Source organism: Phalacrocorax carbo, chromosome Z (genome assembly GCF_963921805.1).
Source record: "Phalacrocorax carbo chromosome Z, bPhaCar2.1, whole genome shotgun sequence".
In the NCBI taxonomy this organism is placed as follows: domain Eukaryota; kingdom Metazoa; phylum Chordata; class Aves; order Suliformes; family Phalacrocoracidae; genus Phalacrocorax; species Phalacrocorax carbo.
Genome location: NC_087548.1, coordinates 29,525,601 through 29,542,533, shown reverse-complemented (window position 1 = coordinate 29,542,533; position 16,933 = coordinate 29,525,601). Strand labels below are relative to the sequence as shown.

The window sequence follows — 16,933 nt, the reverse complement described above, 5'->3', positions numbered from 1 at the left end:
TACAGCCTGGTGTCATGGCTGGCTTTCCAGGTTGACTTGCTCTGACCAAGTTGAGATGATGGTGTAGCTTCCCTGCTGCCTTCACTTTAGCTGCTGGCCCAGGAGGTTGACTGGAGTAGGAGTAGAAGTGCAAAATCGGAAATTAAATGCTGGTGTGGGCAAGACAGTCTGGCAGCTTTTTTATGACATGCAGTATATCTGTAGCCTATCCCTACAAAGGCATGTCTGTATTACAGTCTCAGTTAATGATCCCTTGGATCCATGCTGTTTTATTTCCTTCTGTCATTAAGTAACAATTTTGAAGTTCTTTTGATCTTTTGTTACTTTTTCAAAGGAGGTACCCTCCCTCCAGGAGTTTTTGGGCAGACACCTGGGCTACAGCCAGGTTCATTAACATCTTCACTGTTTTCTTAATATGTGATCTTGTGGTTCCTCAGGGATGAGCTGGCATAATTCCCAGGGACCCAGTCAAAAACATGACTGCTTATTCACAGTCATGCTGGCTGTAGAAGGTATCTGAGTAAGGAACAGAGAGGAGAAAGTAAAATAAAGGACATATTTCATACCCAAGGGGTGGAGAAACAGCAGCAAATTCCTAGACGGATTTTTAAAGTTCTTCAAAGCAAAGCCTGCTCTACTGATGGACAATTTAACTACCTGGTTTTCCATGAGTGAGAAACATGGTGAAACAGAATTAATTCTAAAATGTTTTAGTTCACAAAAAATCTCATTTCATTATCCAGTAAGAGAAAGCATAAGCCAGTAGGCACTGTCCAAGGAATGAAACAAGGGAGCTTTGTCCAGCCAGCTGGGAGGGGCCATCCTGCCTTGCCCCATTGCTGGCTTTCATGCTCCTCCATTGAATTAGCCCTGGTACTGTTGTGCCATCTGCACACTTGACAGCAGTGGCATGGCAGGGGAAGAATAATTACAGAGTTTCATAATGGACATTTGCATAAACTACTTCCAGGCTAGTTTCAGAATACACATGGCTGTTCTACAGCAGAGGAAACTAAAGACAAAAGTTTCAAATTAGGAGTCAAAGTCCTGATGAAGAGATCAGAAAGCAGAGGGTGCTAGAAAGTTCCATTTGAAAAAAGGATTTTAATGCATATCCAGGGATTGGGTTAATTTAGTACTCCATCAGCAACTTCTAATTGTCTGGGCTGTTTCTACCTCAGAGGTGAGAGTTTTCCAAAGTGCTCTGTATTGGTTGATGTTGCTGCAGTTGATGGCAATGCTAAAGTGCACTCTGGTATTCACACAATCCTGAACACCTCTGAAATTTTCAGTTCTGCACTGAGACCCGTGCAAAAGGTGATGAAACAAACAGGGTTTTATTTGCAATCTAGCAATTTGTTCAGGAATAATTTAAGCACATCTGCTGGAAAATATTCAGAGGTCCATAGGCAGAGGGGCTCTGAAAACATTTGGTGAGACAGTTAAAAAGTTGTGAACCATCTTGTTTGGCAGGAAGAAAATCCAAATGTTTTTTCTAAAGTATGTTGCTTGTATGGCTAGTTAGAGCTAGAGGGACAAATGAGCTGTAATTGTTACCTTCTTCAAAAATGCATGGGTTTCATGTGCATGAGAATTGGGAAACAGAATTAACAGAAATAATTCAACAATGTTATTCTGCTTTCTAAATGATTGAAGTGAAGTTCAAACTGATACACGATTTCAGGATGCCTTTGTATGATATGAGTAGGAATTGGTAGTAACACATATTGATCCCAATGTGAGTAGCTGATCACCTACCTGGCCAAGCCATGTGCCTTCCCAGTTCCTCTATGCTGAACTAAGACGTGTTGAGGTGGGAAGAGGGATGGAAAGGGATAGAGCATGGTGGGGTACAGCTTTTGGATTTTCTGCTTTTACCATGTGTTCAGTCTCTTCTAGCCAGCACTTCATGTAAAGAAGCCAGTGTTGTCCATTCTGTTCTTTCGTGTTCTTTGCTGTTGCATATCCTGGGCCAGTCTGTGTGTTCAGCCAGGCTGAAAACACTGTCTTGTTTAGATGGTGATTTCAAAACACAGGAGAGAAATGTGGTTTAAAATGTAAGTGTGTGTTGGGCATCCAGCATGCATTTGCTATGCAGAGAGCTGTGTTCGCTGACCTGATCCAGTGCTCGCTGGAGTCATGAGTGTTTTGTTGTTGACCCCTGTGGGAGTCTGATCAAGTCCATAGTGGGTGGCTTCCATGGAGGCACACAGAAGAGTGTGCACAGACTGGCCTGTGTTTGGATGCATAGCTGCTGCCAGAATGAGACTGAGGAAATACATGTGAAAGAATGGGGTCTATTTTAAAAAATATGAAGGAAAAGAGCAGGTACTTCAAAGCATGTCCATCAGCAGTCAGATCATTTTTTTGCTCCCATGGTGTATTATTTTTCCTCTATTTTTTTTCCTGTTCAGTCCTTGGATTGGGATTTTTCTGGGCAGGAACTTTATGCTTACATGTATTTAGGTAGTGTCTGCAACAGTAGAGCCCTGATGTCACATAGGACATGACAATAATAATTAATCTGATTTATATATTTTAAATCAAGTCATTTGAAATAGATAATTCCTGTTTTTTCATTAAGTTATATGTCATAATGGATGTTCATTTTCTATTAGTATGCCTTATTACAGAGGTTTTCTGACCTGTGTATGTGAACAGCTCATTCCCAAGCTTCTTAATTCCTCTGTATGATTTTATGCACCAATATAAATTGTGTTGCCATTGACAGCAAAACACTGAATAATATTTTTAATGACAGACCAGCAAGAATGTTAATACATGTTTTGGCTGTAATGCTTGAAAAGAATTTTTTTCCTTCTTCTTTTCCCTGTGTTTTTCCCCACCCCTTCTTTCTGATAAAGGTGTCCAGGCTATTTTTATTTCTATCCAGCGGTTCCAGAATTAGAAGATATCCCATTCTCCACAAGTATTGACTACTCTGCCATATGAAACTTTGCCACTGAAAACTCTTTTCCACCTTACCTGTTGTCACAGTTTGATGGTGCACTAATCACGGCTTTAAGACTGCTGGTGACATGGTAAAGAAAATAGTGGCCATGTGATGCAAAGTGCTGGTTTGCTGTAAACTTGCTCTATTGTTCAGATTGTTTAAAAACATTGGTAGATTAATTCTATACCAGTGGCCATATCAGGTACTGTCTCTTTTCCTGCTGCTGACATACAGCCGGTATAAAAAGCACACTGCCAGCATAAGTTTCGTATCGTATGCTCTCACTAATTCAACAAAAATGAGATTGTTTGCCCAGGTCTGGTGTGGGTCAGGTTATGTGGCTGGGTGCTGCTCATGGTGATGCGTCTTGCTGCCAGCTGTACCTTCAAATCAGAGATTAGCATTGCCAGCCTGTGCTGAGGAAGAAATTAGTGGATGCTTTCTTCTGTTCATCTTTATAATTTGCAGTCATTGGGGATTTCTCCCTCTTGGCTGAGTTCCTGCAGCCACCTACTTGTGATTACATAAAGTGTCTGAGCTTCTGTGTGTGGCACTAGAATATATTTCTGAAATAGCTGGTTGTTCAAGTTATACAATATTTATATGCCTTTTGATCTTCCGTTACGAGTTAATCCCTTCAGTACCCTAGCTGTTCCTTTGCCCTGCCATCACTATCATAGAATCACAGAATTGTTAAGGTTGGAAAAGACCCTTAAGATCATCGAGTGCAACCACTAACCTATCACTGCCAAGTCCACCACTAAACCATATCCTCAAGCACCATGTCTACCCTTCTTTTAAATACCTCCGGGGATGGAGACTCCACCACCTCCCTGGGCACCCTGTTCCAGTGCCTGACCACTCTTTCAGTAAAGAAAATTTCCCTAATATCCAATCTAAACCTCCCCTGATGCAGCTTGAAGCCATTTCCTCTAGTTCTATTGCTAATAACATGGGAGAAGAGACCAACACCCACCTCACTACAATGTCCTTTCAGGTAGTTGAAGAGAGCAATAAGGTCTCCCCTCAGACTCCTCCAGACTAAACAACCCCAGCTTCCTCAACCTCTCCTCATCAGACCTGCTCTCCTTCACTGGCTTTGTTGTCCTTCTGCGGACACGCTCCAGCAACTTGATGCCCCTCTTGTAGTAAGGGGGCCCAAAACTGAACCCGGTACTCAAGGTGTAGCCTCACCAGTGCCGAGTACAGGGGCACGATCACTTCCCTGCTCCTGCTGGCCACACTATTCCTGATACAAGCCAGGATGCCATTGGCCTTCTTGGTCACCTGGGCACACTGCTGGCTCATGCTCAGCGGGCTGTCAGCCAACACCCCCAGGTCCTTCTCTGCTGGGCAGCTCTCCAGCCACTCTTCCCCAAGCCTGTAGCATTGCATGGGGTTGTTGTGACCCAAGTGCAGGACCCAGCGCTTGGCCTTGTTTAACCTCATACAACTGGATTCAGCCCATTGATCCAGCCTGTCCAGGTCCCTCTGCAGAGCCTTCCTACCCTCAAGCAGATCAACACTCCTGCCCAGCTTGGTGTCACCTGCAGACTTACTGAGGGTGCACTCAATCCCCTCATCCAGATGATTGATAAAGATATTAAACAAGACTGGCCCCAACACTGAGCCCTGGGGAACACCGCTCGTGACTGGCCACCAGCTGGATTTGACTCCATTCACCACCACTCTCTGGGTTTGGCCGCTCAGCCAGTTTTTTACCCAGCGCAGAGTGCACTTGTCCAAGCCGTGGGCCGCCAGCTTCTCTAGGAGAATGCTGTGGGTGACAGTGTCAAAGGCTTTACTGAAGTCCAGGTAGACAACATCCACAGCCTTTCCCTCATCCACTAGATGAGTCACCCTGTCATAGAAGGAGATCAGGCTGGTCAGGCAGCACCTGCCTTTCATGAACCCCTGCCAACTGGGCCTGATCCCCTGGTTGTCCTGCACATGTGCCATGTAATGGCATTCAAGATGATCTGCTCCATGACCTTTCCTGGCACCAAGGTCAGGCTGACAGGCCTGTAGTTCCCCGCATCCTCCTTCCGACCCTTCTTGTAGAGGGGCGTCACATTTGCTAGCTTCCAGTCATGTGGGACCTCCCCAGTTGACCAGGACTGCTGATAAATGATGGAGAGTGGCTTGGTGAGCTCCTCTGCCAGCTCCCTCAGTATCCTCGAGTGGATCCCATCTGGCCCCATGGACTTGTGAACATCCAGGTGAAAGAGCAGGTCGGTGACTGCCACCTCTTCAACAGCTGGGACTTCATTCTGCATACTATCTCCGTCTCCCAGCACAGGGGCCTGACAACCCTGAGGATGACCAGCCTGACTATTAAAGACTGAGGCAAAGAAAGCATTAAGTACCTCAGCCTTCTCTTCATCTTTCATGGGAAGGTTACCTTCCGCACCCAACAAAGGAGAGAGATTCTCCCTGGACCTCCTTTTGTCACTGATATATTTATGAAAGCATTTTTTGTTATCTTTAATGGTAGCGGCCAGTTTAAATTCCAGCTGGGCCTTCGCCTTCCTAATCTTTTCCCTTCATAACCTCACAGCATCCTTGTAGTCCTCCTGAGTCACCTGCCCCTTCTTCCAAAGGCAGTAAGTTCTCCTTTTTTTCCTGAGTTCCAGCCAAAGCTCACTATTCAGCCAAGCCGGTCTTCTCCCCCACCTGCTTGAATTCCTGCGCCTTTGAGACTTCCTTCCTGGACCACTTTGCCCTTCAGGACTGCCTGCCAAGGGACTCTCTTAACCAGACTCCTTAACAATCCAAAGGCTGCCCTTCTGAAGTCCAGGGTAGTGGTTTTGATGACCCTCTTCCTTACTTCTCCAAGAATCGAGAACTCTATCATGTCATGGTCGCTGAGCCCAAGCCAGCCTCCAACCACCACATCACCCACCAGGCCTTCTCTGTTCGTAAACAGCAGGTCCAGTGGGGCACCTCCTCGAGTTGGCTCACTTACCAGCTGCATCAGGAAGTTATCTCCCACACACACTCCAGGAACCTCCAAGACTGCTTTCTCTCTGCTGTTTTCTATTTCCAGCAGGTATCTGGTAAGTTGAAGTCTCCCACAAGAACAAGGGCTAGATTGTGAGACTTCAGCTACGTACAGCAGTACACCAGTGTAGCGTGAAAGCTTTACGTGACACCCACACCATAGCGTTATGCTTTTTTGACTGCCTCATTGCTGCATGCTGTGCTGTTTGTGGCCTAAAATTGAGCCAGGCTTCCCTTGAACCCTTGGTGAGCTATGAGCTCCTGCTATGTTTGTGCTTGACATCTTTTTGGGGATGGTGCGTTGCAGCAGTGTGAAAGCAATGTGAGCTAGAAGAGCTGACAGAAGCTAAACAAAAAGCTGACTGAAAGGGTGCAACAATAGAAACAGGACTGAGGAAAGCAACTTTTTGTGATAAGAAAATAAGGACTTGGAAAGCATCTGGGCATATTGCACAAGCACTGAATGAAAAGCATCGGTGTGTCTCATAAGTGTTTATTTTTAAAGTGGGTAACATTAGAGACCACTTAGCAGTGCAGAGCAACATAGAGACTTGCAGACATATGTATGTCATTACCTGTTACTGTGTTTCTTCTTTTTAGAGGAACTGTTTTTGTTTTTGCAGTAAATAAGCAGTATTTTAGATGCCTGCATTTTTTAAAAATTCTGTTGTATTCTGATTCCTTTTCCTTGGGCCAAATCTTGCAGTTCTCAACAAGAAACTAGTTTTCTGCCTGTGTCTGTGAAGACAGTGAGCCTGTGTTGAGACTAGTGAGGAGGCAGAAGGTGCAGCTTATTTTGAGGCACCAGCTTTGGGAAAATGCCAGTGTATGCAATTTCAGAAACTCCCAATACAGCAGATGTACTTCAGTTTATCACTGAGACAGGAGTATTGCAGTTAGCTTGACTGAAAACCCACAAGGTTTAAGGCTGATCTCCTGTTAAAACTCAACAAAATAAAACACAACCCTTCATCTCTCCTCGTCTTCAAAACAAATAAAAAAATATCCAGCTCTGAAGTCCTCAACAGGCTAGAGCTCAGTGTGTGCATGAGAACAGTTGTACAGAAATGGAGGCTGTGCTGAATTATTTTGTGTGGCTTCTGGTGTGTTGCTGGCCATTTTGTATCACCCAGCTATTGTGTTATCATGGCCAAAGACTTTTCATAGGCCCTTAAAAAAGTTAGAATATGTACCAGCTGTGAAAGGTGGAAGAGGCCAGGCAGGGAATTGTTTGGGTGGAAGGAAGTTCCCAGTGCTCTGTGTTAGGTGACTGTGCAGAGGGTGCTCTCAGAATAGGGTGGACAAAACCTGTCTTTGAGGAATAACCTGGGCAGCGTTGATCCTGCCTTGAGGCAGGGGTGTCAGATAGTTGACTTCTCAGGATGTCTTCCATCCTTCTTGTTCTTTTTTGCTTGGAGTGTACTTTTGTCACTGGCTTGGGTGTAACAATGCTTTCTTTTTTTCTACTTCATGTGGGCTACTTAGCAGTCACGAAGGTGGCAATAGCTTCTACCAACACTTGTTTTTAGTTTTAAAAAGGCAGCACATCTGATCTGAAGTGATGAACTTGATATTTCATATCAAAAGAGAGCAGCTTATCGATCTTCATAAAGAAATTTCCCTGTTAGTGCTTTTGTCTTCAAGGTTGTGCTGGGACCTTGCTAGAAGCATCCTTCAGATTATATTCTGGGTCACAAGTGGTCACTGAAATCTCTTTTTCTAACTCTTGACAAGAACGGAGAGCTGCCTCAGCTGCTAGGCATCAGGCTTCCCTTGTGCTGTCTCACTCATAGCGAATGTAGGGGAGATGCTTCTTACTTGCAGCCAGAGGTGTCTGTGCAAATGCTTCCTCTGCGTTTCTCACAAAGCTGCCTGATGCTGAAGAAGTACCTACAAATTCTTGGTGCAGAAAGCTGATGTTGCTTGGAGAATCTGCTGTGGTGCGTTTCTCGCATGCAGGCAGTGTCTTGTATACAGGTGTGGAAGCTGAAGACTGGTGTTTTACCTGGTGAAAATGAGTGAGGTTCTTAGGGTGCTGGTGGAGTTTTGCAGTGTAAATCAGCAGAGGACCAGCTCTTCTCAAAGCAACTATATGTGCATATTTTATTTTTATTAAAAAACCTACGTGTAGGCTTTTGGGCAATGTGTGATACTAAATATGACCGTATTATCACATACCTTGTCTCCAGTCTGTACATGGAATTATGCTTGTTCTGTTACCCTGGGTAGAAAAGAAATAAATTATACTCAGTTGCATCTTCTCCTAAGTCATTCAGTTGGGGAAACCCCCCTATTTTCATTTAAGATGTCATTGTCTATACAGTTAGAAAGGTTATGCTTATAGAGAAATGTTTAGCTTTTATCTCCTATTTTGTTTTTCAGTTTGTTACCCCTTTCCTTCCTTGGGTGTAGTTGCTGTTTCATTGTGTTTAGTCTTGAATCCCATTGCATTCCATTCAAATAGGGCACATGCCTTCTTAAACAAGACCATGACATTGTTTACTGCGATCTGTCGGCAAGAACTGTCTGGTGGACGTTATAAAAATACCACTGAGCATTAGAAAGGCATGTTTATAACTTTGTCCTTGTTATGATTTGAGTATGGTTGTTTTGTGTTTATTTACAATTTTCCTACTGCTTTTTTAGCATTTTTTGTGAGGGATTGTTCGTAGTTGCAGCTAAGTTGGAGCAAAGGTCATTAAAACTGTATGGCTGCTCAGGGAAATATCTTGTCACTATTCTTATCTAAGCATAAGTAAAATATATTTAAACAATTCACCCTAAAATGTAAAGATTTTTTGAAGTGATTAATTTTAACAGTGAATAAATATTTATGTTAAATTATAGTGGCTAGTGGCAGCTTACATAGAGGAAAAAAGCCTCATTATTGCTAGCCATACTTCGGGGTTTGCATTTACTTTGAGAATGTTGGAACTTGCATTTTGGGAACAAAGAAGCCTTTTTGCCCTGGTACATAGATATTTTTCTTAGAAAATGTAATTACAAATGTCGGGTCTGGTTGTAGCATTATATTTACAGATGATATCCTTGAAAACACTGGGTAAGACATTTCTCAAGCTATTATGTTGCTTCTATAGTTTGGTAAAGACATTTTTAATATACTTTAGAATGAATTATTTTTATAGTAAAAGGCTGTTGGGAAAATAGATTTATCCAGGCTGTGTATGCAGGATAGGGGCAAATCATTTAAGTGTTAGCCGTTGTGGTGGCCTGCATCTAGAAGCCCACTAAAAGTCTTTTTGCATTGCACCGGTTTTGTTGGGGCAGGTTGCTGGTGAAGAAGATTGTGTAACCTAAATGAATTCAAAGTGGACGAAGCTTGGTTCAGTTTAAGGGCCAATTGTTTATTAGGGCATGGGGTGACTTGTAGCAGAGCAGGGATCAGACACCCTGGAAGTGCCACGGTCACCCCTTCGGCCCATCCTGCCTGCCTGGATGCCACTATGCCCCAGCTGTGAGGGTTTGTTACCTCCCTTCCCCTCTTCTCCTTGTGGGAGCCTGCCCCTGTCCCTTGATGGGATGCAGGGGAGGGTCAGAGTGCAGCTGGAGGTGGGAGCTCTTCTCCTGAGGCTGTGGGGACTCTGGTCTTTGCTGCTCCCTACCTAGGACATGGGGCTCGGGGGACCCTGCTGTGGCGTGCCTGACCTGGTCAGCTCTTAGAACCCTAGAGACACCAAAGGAAAACATATGTCTGAAAAACCTGTTTGGTTACACTGAAAGAGTGCATAGACCTATAAATCCTGTTAAACACACAAACCTTCCTAATCTCCTCCTTGGTGCCAGTGCCAGGGCAGTGTTTTCGCTGGTAATAAAAGGTATGCTTTCCTTTGTGGATCCCAGAGAGGTGAAAGCTGCCAAATGCTTGTTCAGCCAGAGGTTTAACGCATTGGGTGGGCGTCTCTCCTAATGCCCCTGTAGCTGCAGCCTCCTCTCCCCAGTCCTCCTGTATGCTTTTTTGGTTTTTATTTCAAGGATTGCAATGATCATCTTGGTTCTCACTTAAATTGGTGGTAAAACTCCTCCTGGCTTCAGTGGACCGAGGATTTCTCCCATGTGCTTTTTGTTCTGTGCAATTTCTGGCATCTTTTTGCAGTTCAGAGATGTTGATGTGGCTGCCTGAATTTCTCTGCTGTTACGGGCGTGGATGGTGTTGAGGGATCTCCAGTTCCCATGTGTCCCTGTCGTCATTCGGTAGAGTTTGAGCCACTCAGGTGTAATAAATAAGATAATGGCTAGCTGGTCTCAATAATTGCCCTTTGACTTTGAAGTTTTCTTCCTTACAAGTCCATCAGAATCGGCACTGTGACCTTGAGGGCAAAGACCTTCCCCAGCATCTATCTGAGAAACCAGCTGTGACCAGGGACTGTGTTTATTTGCTGAGACGGTGAAGTGGCACAGCCTTCCCCTTGCTTTGATTAAATAGGAATTGAACTACCTGAGGCCCCCATGGATCCTGAGAACCATGCTTAAGCATACCTACACATAGAAATGAACCTGTAACTCCCGTTACTTTTTTCCAAGTTCATGAAGCTATAAATAAGCTTGTTAGGGAGAGGAAAGAGTGGGAGAGAGGTTTAAGTGTTGTTAGACAAAGGAACGTGTGAAAACAGTGTCAAAGACACTTAGCAATTGGTGGATTGTTAGGAACCTGGCCCTGCGAAGTCCTCTGGGTCCGCACGCTTACAGTTGTCTTATATTTAGGCCACTTGGCTGGTTTTCCAAAGATGAGGTGCCTGTATGACTTATCTAATTTGGGTTTTGGTACCTAGAGGATAAGTGTTAAGCCTAAATTGGTTCTATATTCAGAAATGCAGGAGAAATATGCCAGTTGGGATGTGTTTCCAGCTTCAGTGTCTGGAATGAGCTTGGAACAAACATTACTGTGTAGGAGCACAGTGTCTCGATTTCAGGTAATGAATATATCATAATTTCTATCTGGGGTTTTTTGCTCTTTTGTACTGGTACATGAATTAGGTCTTAATTACCTACTTTTAAATGCTGATAACCATAATTTCAGTCTCTTCATGCTTTAGTGATAGGGCAGTGTCAGGTTTTTTGCAGACTTGAGAAGATGCTTTGGTCGTGCCTTGCAGAATGGGGTGGGAAGCAGCAGCGAAATGCTTTAACCAGATGTGGTGAGAGTGGTGCTGAATAAATGTTTTCTCTGAGTGTGAGATCCTAGAACTGGATTTTGCTGTTGTTTACCTACACTATTTAATTGTTTTAATAGTCTAGTGGGTATATGTTTTGTCTGAGAACCTGGATTGAACACTTGGGCTCTGCTAAGAAGAAGCTCTGTTACAAAAGAAGTAGCATCTCCCCAAAAGCTCTGGGAAAGCCTTGTGAACCAGAGAGGCATAGCTTTGGTGGAAGAATACATTACTGAGTCTCACTGCAAGGTCCAGCCCACTTCCCTCCTTCCTGTGTGCCTTGCTAGGAAAGGAGAAGGAGGATGGAGCTGGAATTGCTCCCACTTGTGTCGCTCTCTATGTTCATTTGTCTGCAGAGGAAAGATCTATTCAGGTAGTTCCTGCTGCAACCTGCTCCCTGGGCTGGGCTGGCCTTTCCTGAGGTATCCAGGAAATAAATGCCTCTGGAGGGAATAGGTATAATGGGAAGATATAAATTATCCCTCCGAATTAAGCTAATAAAATAAGCCCTTTTCTTAAAGGGCGAATGTATGGCTTCTGGGTTTCTGCCTAGATGAGCAAAGAAGTTGGTAGAGATCAAAATCATACCTGTTTCTGAAGCTCTGCTATACTTTTCTGACACTGAGCTTTAACAATTGCTACCAAAAATAGTAATCCAAAGTAAACTAGACTAGACTGTTTCACTTGGAAGTAACCTACAACGATCACCTAGCCCAACTGCCTGAACGCTTCAGGGCTGACCAGAAGTTAAAGCACGTTATTAAGGGCATTGTCCAAATGCCTCTTAAACACTCACAGGCTTGGGGCATCGACCACCTCTCGAGGAAGCCTGTTTCAGTGATTGACCAAAGTAGTTGTGACACTGAAATTTAGTTTTACTTACAATGTGTATATTTCCCAACACTTTGTGTATTAGTCTTTCTAGGCTGTTCTTATATGGCCTGGGACACCCTGAGTGTGGGTTTTTTTTTTCCCTTCTAATAAAGTTCTCTGCATCAGTCTCTTCCCCGACCTTCCTGTGACAAATGCTGGGGTGTATCATTCCTGGGAGAAGTTTTTGGCCCAAGGCTCTTCAATGTGTTGATTAAAGTTGTGGAAGAAATGTACAGTCTTTATAGTAAGATTGTCAGCTCTCAATAAAATGATGGATTGGCTGTGTGCAGAGCTGATAGCATGGTAAAGTCAATGCTCTTGAGTGATCTGCATTTAAATGCAGCTAAAGGCAAGGTCATACATCCAAAAACAGAGTACGAAGAACTCTGCAAAGAACTAAATAAGCTGGCAGGCTTTTCCCTCATCTCCTCTTCCTCCTTCTCCATCCTGAAAAGCTGCCTTTTGGTCTGGCTCAGGAGGTGGATGAATACTTCTGCCTTTTCCAGTTGCAGAGTCTGGAGGACGCCCACAACATGCATCACTTTCTCCAAGTATTTTTCTGCCTAGGAGTTTTCTAGAATAGACTGCAGGTGCTCTTTGTTTGAAAAAAAAAATAAAAAATTAAATAGTTCCGGTCACAAAGTTGGCTTCATACAGAGGAGATGAACAATGTGCTAATCACAGTGCAGTCTTGCTGCAACTCGCTTCACAGCTGTGAAAAAGAGTGGGAAAGCATCTTTGATGTGTGCATAGTCATACACAGGGATACCTTTTGTGGCAGCGATAAAAGCATTCTCAAAGTTCAGTGGTATTTTTGTTTTCATGTGGGTAATGAAAAAGCCTCTGCCAGCAATGTTTGGAGGGAAGTGCAAGTGATTGTAAGAGTGGGATACTGATCTGCCAAATAAACACATTTGTGCCAGCAGTGCAAATGGATTGTGGGTGCAGCCACCTCCATCAGAGTCACATTTGTTTGTCTAGTTGCATTACAGCATCCTTTTTGTATTAGTGCATATATATATATATATAAGGGTGTAGATTATATGTATGCTACACAGGTGAAATATTGTCTAAAAATTATATTAACTGTACAATAATTATATTAAAATCTAAGAAAAAGATTTTGGAAAGGTAGGAAAAGAATTGATCAAACATAGTATGAGGTGGTTCTTTCTGGTTTCACCCTGTCCTGTGAATTGCATTTCTTTAGCAGCATATAGATCCCTCAGGCTTTTATTGGAAGTATTGGTTTACATTCAAACCTGGCATTAAATAGATGTTATTCTGCCCTAAGGGAAGACTGTGCTGAAGGAAGAGATGCTTAAATATTCAGGTTTAAATATAGCATTAGGTACATTTTTAGCAGCCATGGCATTCCCTTTAGCACAAACAATTTTGTTTAATGTATTTTCCAAAGGGTGGCTAGCATATCTTACCTTATAAAGATCAAAGCTTCCATGGAGGTTGGTATTAAAGAGCCTCCAAAGTACACTAAGTATGCCTTCCCAAATACAGGCTGTGACCAGCTTTGACGTGTAAATCTGAAACCAGGGTGAATGCTGTAGCTCAGAGGAGAGGATGAGGGGGGCAGAAGGGCTGATGTGTGGTGGAAGGGGAGATGTCCTGTGAGATGGCAGGCAGCAGTGTGGCTGGGGACAAGTGTTGTGTGTGCAAAGCAATGGAGGGAGAGGAAGGGATGAAAGTGCAGGGGTAAACTCTGGCAGTCATAGCATACAACAGTAAAAGATTTTCAGGTGGTGAGAAGTGGAGATGACATAACTGCACCAAAGTTATTTTGGAGAGGAGTAGATGAGGAGAAAAAAGATATTTGAAGTGAGAGCAAAAAGCATCTGTGGTGGCCTGAACAGCAAACTGATGCATGTTTTAGTACTGGCAGTAGGGAAGATGATGACATAATTGAACAACGTTAAATGAGAACATCTCAAGACAGGACAGATGTGATGTCAAATGGGAAGTGCTTGAGTTCATGACAGGAGGTTGTCCTTTGTGAAATAACTCTGATGCTAGGTGCGGTAACCATACAGCATGAAAAAAGGTGCAGCTTAGTATTCCTCTGTGAAAGCTACTTTCTCTGTTATCTTTGATTCCTCTCTAGTAATAAAGGGTTTAACCCTCTATTTGGATCATGTGGGATTTTCCAAATTAATCACTTAATTGTTTGGCCAGATACAAGGTAGCTGCCAATTGCCTTCCTTTAGTAAAATCTTTGCTTAAATTACGAGCAGTTTCTTCTTCTGGAGGGTTGTAAGGAGTGGGTTATGAGAAAACAGCTTTTTATCATATACATATGAGCTTTCCACTCTGTCTTTCCCCCTCTTGCTTGTTTCCTTCACCCGTTATAAGTCAAGGAGCTGTGAAATTCTCCCTTGTGCCTGTACATAATGCAGTGTGATCAGTTTAAGATGTTCCTCTGTCCTTGCTGAGTCTAAATTAACAATTTTTTAAAAAGGATCAGTATAAGCCAATGGCGACAATTTCGGCTTGATTTTTGTTTTATTCAAGTGTAGGCTTATGAAATGAGAAATATTGCCATAAAATATCTCCCTGGTTCATGTAGTTAGTGCAAAGAAAATGTGAAAGCTGGCTGGCTAAGTAGTCCCTCAGCCTTACGGGTCCAGAGGGTGGAGGGGTGGTTTGGGAGTTGAGGCCACAAGTGCCCATGCGGAAGAAATTCTGCTGTGCTCCTCTGCACCAGTCTGCTGTCACTAAGCACCCACTGAGCAGTCTGTGGAGTCTCTTCAGGGACTTGCCCTGTTCCTGTGTCCCCAAAATAGCCATCCATAGTACTACTCAACAGACAAAAGGAGCTATTCACAACTAACATAAAAAGATTTTTAAAAAAAGTGATAAATTATTATCAATGATAATAATAACAACAGCAATAATAACAATAATAATAAAAGGTTTATGGGTGTAACAGTGCAAAACCCAAAGCGAAATAGGAGAAAACACTTGTCAGTTATAATAACACTTCAGGCTACTAAAAAGAGGTGCCTTATTTGTTTCTGGGGATGACAGCCATGGTTGCTCTTGATACTAGACTCCTAATGTTTACATCTACCCTTACAGGAACAATCCTATCTAAGGAAAATTTTGTGCCTGAAACTAGCCATTGCCTCTTCACCCGTAGTTCAATAGATGAGCCTGTATTTAAGAGGAAAACAAATGCAGGATTTGCTTTGTAACAAGTGATGAGAAATATGTCCTTGGGGAAGTCAGACAAAGATGTGACGTGGGGAGTGGCAGGAGTCTTACTGCAGTAAAGTGTGTGCTTGCTATAAAATGAACAGGGGAAGGAGCTGGATGCTTATCAGGATGGTCAAGGACATAACAACGGCTTTCAAGCATAGAAGTTTCTGTGCTTTGGTGCAGGTTTTTACCAGACTTGTTTATGGAGCTAGTAGAGTCAGTACTGTGGTAACTAGTTTGAGTAGAGTCAGGGTAGGCATCGTTTGGATGTGTGAATGGCTGAGATATTCTTGTGCTGCATATTTTCCAGAAAACACCATTTCTGCCAGATGTTGGGGCAATTCTGTCTTATTTAGAACAACTGTGGCAGCCAGGGACCGTGGCGGAGCATGCTGTCCTCTTCGAGGAAATGCAATTTCATCTAAATTTCCTCCCTCAGACATGTCAGAAGTTTGTTATTGTTTGCTGCTTCTCAGATCCCTTTCCTGTTCTTTTTTGAAGCTATTGTATGACAGATTTTTCTTGGCTGGTTGCTTTCTATTTACTATAAAGAAACCCACGGGCAGATATCTGGGAACTAGGGTATTTATTTTTTTTTTTGAAACCAGCACAGTCAGTTGTAGAATTACATTAGTGCTTTTGTTTTGTAAACTGAGTAAGATAATTTCAAGCACTTTTGAGTTTTTTTTTTTTTTTTAACACAAAGCACGCTTTTATAAATAGCAAAATACTTGGGTTCAGTGACTCACTTGTTATGATACATTTTAAATAAAAAGTCAGTTATATTTGTGTGGGTTGGGATGAAAGGAATTAGTTGAAAGATTTTATTTAAAAGGCAGTTTTTAAAATCACCTTTGCTTGTGCAGTGTTATTTTCTAAGTGGAAGTAGAAAACTACAGATTTGTCATTGGATCACAGCCTCTGTATAGTTGAGTTGAAAAGGTTATGATAAACTTCCATCTCAAGTATATATCAATGGGTTTGTTGGAGATGAGAAATTTACTGGATGTTTCTGAAAGCGCTTTCATTTTTCAGGGACAGGTGACAATAAATGCAAAATTTGACAAAGACATTTACCTCCCTGAGGATGCCGAGTTTTACTTTGTTTATGATGGATCCCTGAAGAGGCATATAATGTTCGCTGAGCGAGTTAGTGACAACGCTCTTCAGTCCATTGTTCCAGGTGAGTGTTAACTCCTGTTTACATTTTTCATCCCTTCACTATACCTCACTCCCATTTCAAAGCTGGCCACAAATGGACAATTTGGTATAACTCTCTTTTATGGCTCTGTAATAGAGGAAATGCAGGAATTGAATGCAGGCCTTTAGAATCCGGGCTGAGTTTGACTGACCATAGATAATCCTGCCTTTGTAGCAGTCCACAGCAGCACAGTATCAGGCGTAGATGGTGTTACTGGGCTTGCATAGTCAGGTGTGCCTTAACGCACAATCTCATGAATGGCGTAATTTTTAATGTGAGTTAATTTTATGCCACAACTGTTTGCCTCCAGGCATCCTAACACCTGCAAAAGTCATGTTTTTGTCTGAGCCTTCCCTGGGTGCAGCAGTCAGCCCGGCTTGCAAGCCTCTCATGGTGGAGGTGTGCGGTGCTTGGAGCTCTGCTGGAGCTGCACACAGAGCAGAGGTGTTGGAGAGACTGTTTCAAAGGGTGCCTTGCTGCAAATGGGGGATTTGTGTTGCCTCCCAGCCTGTTCTCTGCCTTGGT

The 16,933-nt window shown here is 43.1% G+C and overlaps 1 protein-coding gene across 5 annotated transcripts in view; it reads left to right on the top strand.

The window, feature by feature from the left end:
• ARHGEF28 (Rho guanine nucleotide exchange factor 28) overlaps positions 1-16,933 on the top strand; it is a 130,344-nt gene that overhangs the window by 14,191 nt on the left and 99,220 nt on the right. For all 5 annotated transcript variants that reach the window (XM_064437841.1, XM_064437842.1, XM_064437840.1 and 2 more), the window contains exon 3: positions 16,243-16,390. In XM_064437841.1, coding sequence (XP_064293911.1) covers positions 16,243-16,390 — 148 coding nt within the window. The remainder of the gene's footprint in view (positions 1-16,242; positions 16,391-16,933) is intronic.